Genomic DNA, 3,910 nt, shown 5'->3' with positions numbered 1-3,910 from the left:
GCTGATGTCAAGAACTGGGGTAAAACTGTTGGGTTTTCCTTTTAAAAATTCCTGTAAAAGGACACACGGAATTAGGAAACAATCCAGCCTTTGCAAAGATATTAAACATGTCCGTATTCAAATCCAAAATAAAAGCTTGTTTTGCCCAAGCCATGAATTTTACTATACAGAACCATGCAAATTAGAACATGTTGCAACCAGGATTCAAAGGGTCTTGACCCAGATAATAGTCATTTAGAGCAAAGAAGAAAAAAAGAAAATCGTGAAATTGACCAAAACATTTGTAAAAAATAACATTTACCAACTTGTGTATAGATAAATTCATAAAATATGTAGCAAAATAAAAGTGATATTATGAGCTAATTAATTTAAAACTAGAAACCCTTGAGGGTATTTTCATGAAGTTCTAGACCTGGACAAAAACTGGCGACAGAAAAGATAGAAATCCTTTGGAGTAAATGTAATTTTAAGACAAATAAAATATTTGTCAGAGCAATCAATCATTGTAGACTTATTAAAAAGAAGTTGCATGGACAAACTATAGATATACAGTTAATAAAAATACATATTTTGGTCATTTAAAGTAATTGGGATCACAGCTGTATTTTTTTCAAATTCAACTAGATAAAGCAGCTTTTTGTTCTAAATTGCAAATCATTTAAAAATTGATAAAACATTTGAATGCAACCGTTTTTATAATTTCCGGTACTTTGACATTAGTATGGTCAAATAAGAAAGCACTGAAAGAATAAAATAAATGCAAATTTAAGCGACAGTAACAACACATGTGGTGGATGCAAAACATGATTTTAAAAATAGATTAAAATCAACTTTTGTTCTATAAGATAATTTCTGAGAACAAAAGTTAAATTAAAGCGGAAATACTCTGATCCCTATTGAGTATGCATTTTATTTTAATGAAAAGCTAAAACAAAAATATCGACTAAAAGCAGTTGACGGATTCAAACAACCTTACCTTACGTCCAATACGGAAAAACCACCCACTGCAGCATAAATCAATGGTTTGTGTATGACTTCTCTCACTCTACGTCCTTATCTGATACTCTTTGTTGACTCGGTGATAGCGTATAGATGCAAAAAGCTACAGGCACTTGGGTATCACATGGCAACAGGGTGGAGCTTTAACCATTATAAGTGCTCATTACGGTGTTGTTTTTAACTCTGTTATCCATTTTTAGTTTAAATCTAAAGGGAAACTACATAAGATTCAGATTTTCATGCATTTTTATTCTTTTGCATGTGAAATAATTTTATTTCTATTTGGTGAAGAAAGTTGCTCTAGAAATCAATCTAAATGATCAGAACTCTGCAATAGTGTTAAGCTTACTGTCATTTAACTCTGTCTCACACCACTATCCTGATGACACCACCTAAATAAACATAAAAAATGAACTCCACGTCAAAGGGATCCTAATTAAATAGAGGAAAAGATGAGAAGCAATGATGCATGTTTGGCTAAGATAACATTTTTATTATCGTTTTTTATAAAATAGCAAATAAAAAGGATTTTTTTTAAACTTCTTTTTTGCTTTTCACAATAAATATCAATTTATTTTCTACAGTATTCTGCTATTTCTTTTTTGTCTTTCTATATCCATTTCTACCACTAATCTCCTCATCATCATCATCATCTTCATTTTCTTCAGCATCACTATCAGCTTCTATCTTGCCCTGTAACTCCTCCTCCTTCCACTCTCGTTCCAGAAGTTTCTGAAACACATCGTATTCCTCTGCAGATGCCTGGGCAACACGGGCGACGAAGGCGTCCTGGTCCACATCCAGGATGCTGTCCAGTTTGGGGTTGACGATGGTCGTCTGTCCTTTCTTATCTGGGGTCTGGTACAGGCCTCGCCGCTCAAGGAAAACGTGCCGACAGCGCAGCTCATCGAGGGTGAAGCGAAACATCCTGTATTTCACCATGTCTGCCTGTTTGACTCCCATTCGGAAGTAAACGTACTGTGGACAGATGGGTTAACACATACTGGTGTAAATATCAAGCAGAGAAAATTTTTAAACACAAGAAAATAGCCAAAGAAATGAACTAAAACGAAGATATAAATGTGAAGGTTCACCCTTCTTCATACAGAAGACAAAAGATATTTATAGCTGCATTTTACAATTTTGCTGCTGTGAATCATAAACTTTTATTGGTACTTTGAGGAAGTCAATAAATCTGCATTGTTGTACTGTATTTTAGTTAAAGGACCAACTGCCGCCTGACAAAGCTAATATTTAATAAATCAATGTTGTTTTTATTTTCCATATTTTAATGACCCAAACATCTTGTTGGCTGACCTGGAACTTGTACACCAGCTGATCCTTGTCCTCCAGTACCACGGCTGGACTGTCTCTGAGGATGTCTGTGACCTGCTGCGTTGTAAAGAGGCACTTCTCTTTGAGAAGGAGCACCACAGTTTTTACAGACTTTACAGGCAAAGTCAGTATTTTAGGGTAGTAGACCACCACTCTCTGGAGACTGCCTGTGTGAGAGACAGTAAAATTCAGGCGGGTTTGGTGCATTTTTGCGTGTTTTTAGGTGATCTTGTGATAGATGATTATACTGACCTTCCAGTAATCCCAGTTTCCGCAGGTTGCTTATTCGCTGATGAAGCTGTCTCTCTTTCACTGCATATAGTTCAGGACATTTGTTTAGCACTTTCAGCACACTGGATGAATTAAGGCCCAGGACAAAAAGCGTGGTGAGTGTTGACAGAGCATTCCTGGCAGCCCCTTCTCCTCTGATGCTGCAGACAGATTGGTGTATTTCCTCAGCCTGGGAGTCTGTGAAGCCCATGTCAACCAGAGAACGAGGGGACAGCTCGGTACCCGGCTTGGAGGACCATTGTGGGGCTTCATGGCTGCGCGGATTTGACTGAGGATGAGTGTGATCTGAGGAAGAGCACAGACTTCTGGTTCCGATGCGTAAACACGGAGGGTGATGTATTCTTCGGTGGGGAAGACTAAACACGAAGGACGAATTCCTCAAAGTCCAGCAAATGACCTGCAAATAGAAGTAATTTTACATTTGTAAAGTGGTTCACTAAAAGTAGAATTGAATAATAATTAATAATAATACAAGGAAGTCAATTTTCCAGTTACAGACTGAGGCAGACAAAAATTGTTACTTAAAAAAACTACGGCGTTTGATCAGGAACTTTCAACACTTTCATTCTAATCGTTCAATAAATAAACGCAGTGAATTTTAAATAAAACTTAACCCACAAATTTATATATTTTAGGTTATAAACTTAAACCTTCAATCACCTGGTTAGCAGCAATCCGCATTCCCATGTTTGTCCGCTGCATATTATGCTCCGTCTAGAAACTACAGCCGTAAATTCAAATGTTCCGCCCACTTACAAGAACTCACAATAATGTTGCGATTTAAAAATCAGTCAAATAATTTGATCATGAATAAATTAATAAATATTAGGAGTTCATTTTTAGTTCTATGTCTTCCTCACTTATCTACCAGAAGTCTTAGCCAGAACTGGATAATTTGAAAGTAAAAAAGCCGAAGTCCAGATACGCAGGTAACATACGGCCTCTTCTTGAGCTAAAACTTCAACCAATTGAACCAAAAAAATATTATCTTAAAACTTTGAAACTCCTGCCTTAACACACATTTTTTTTTAAATCAACATGGAACAATGTTTAGATCTTTAATGTGTGTTATTGAATTACCTGTATAAATTCAAAAGACATCACATATTTCTACACACCATCCAGGATGTGTGATATAACTGGAAAGCATGGGGGTGGCTGTATCATGCTGAATCTTAAGATGTCTGCACTATTAAGGAAAACATGCTGATATAATAAAACTTGATAAAATAATTTATGGGTGAGACATTTGTGGCTAAAATACAAACACGAGGTGAGGGGTCAG

The 3,910-nt window shown here is 36.2% G+C and overlaps 1 protein-coding gene across 1 annotated transcript; it reads right to left on the bottom strand.

The window, feature by feature from the left end:
• Positions 1-1,481: 1,481 nt before the first annotated feature.
• Positions 1,482-3,560, bottom strand: mterf4 (mitochondrial transcription termination factor 4). Its single transcript, XM_024274475.2, has 4 exons — positions 3,286-3,560; positions 2,587-3,022; positions 2,317-2,501; positions 1,482-1,977 (listed from the first exon to the last, which is right to left on the bottom strand). Exons 1-4 carry the CDS (start codon positions 3,325-3,327, stop codon positions 1,591-1,593), a joined length of 1,050 nt encoding a protein of 349 aa, XP_024130243.1. The 5' UTR covers positions 3,328-3,560; the 3' UTR covers positions 1,482-1,590.
• Positions 3,561-3,910: the final 350 nt, after the last annotated feature.

This window comes from Oryzias melastigma, linkage group LG17 (assembly GCF_002922805.2).
Source record: "Oryzias melastigma strain HK-1 linkage group LG17, ASM292280v2, whole genome shotgun sequence".
NCBI classification, from domain to species: domain Eukaryota; kingdom Metazoa; phylum Chordata; class Actinopteri; order Beloniformes; family Adrianichthyidae; genus Oryzias; species Oryzias melastigma.
Note: the sequence above shows the minus strand (reverse complement) of the source record. Positions and strands in the feature narration are given on the sequence as shown.

Excerpts from the sequence above, each read along its gene's own strand:
- mterf4 (XM_024274475.2), bottom strand. The coding sequence starts at position 3,327 with ATGCAGCGGACAAACATGGGAATGCGGATTGCTGCTAACCAG. Across the intron at positions 2,502-2,586 it reads GAAACTGGGATTACTGGAAG|GCAGTCTCCAGAGAGTGGTG; the intron begins GTCAGTATAATC and ends TCTCTCACACAG. Across the intron at positions 1,978-2,316 it reads AGCTGGTGTACAAGTTCCAG|TACGTTTACTTCCGAATGGG; the intron begins GTCAGCCAACAA and ends ATCTGTCCACAG.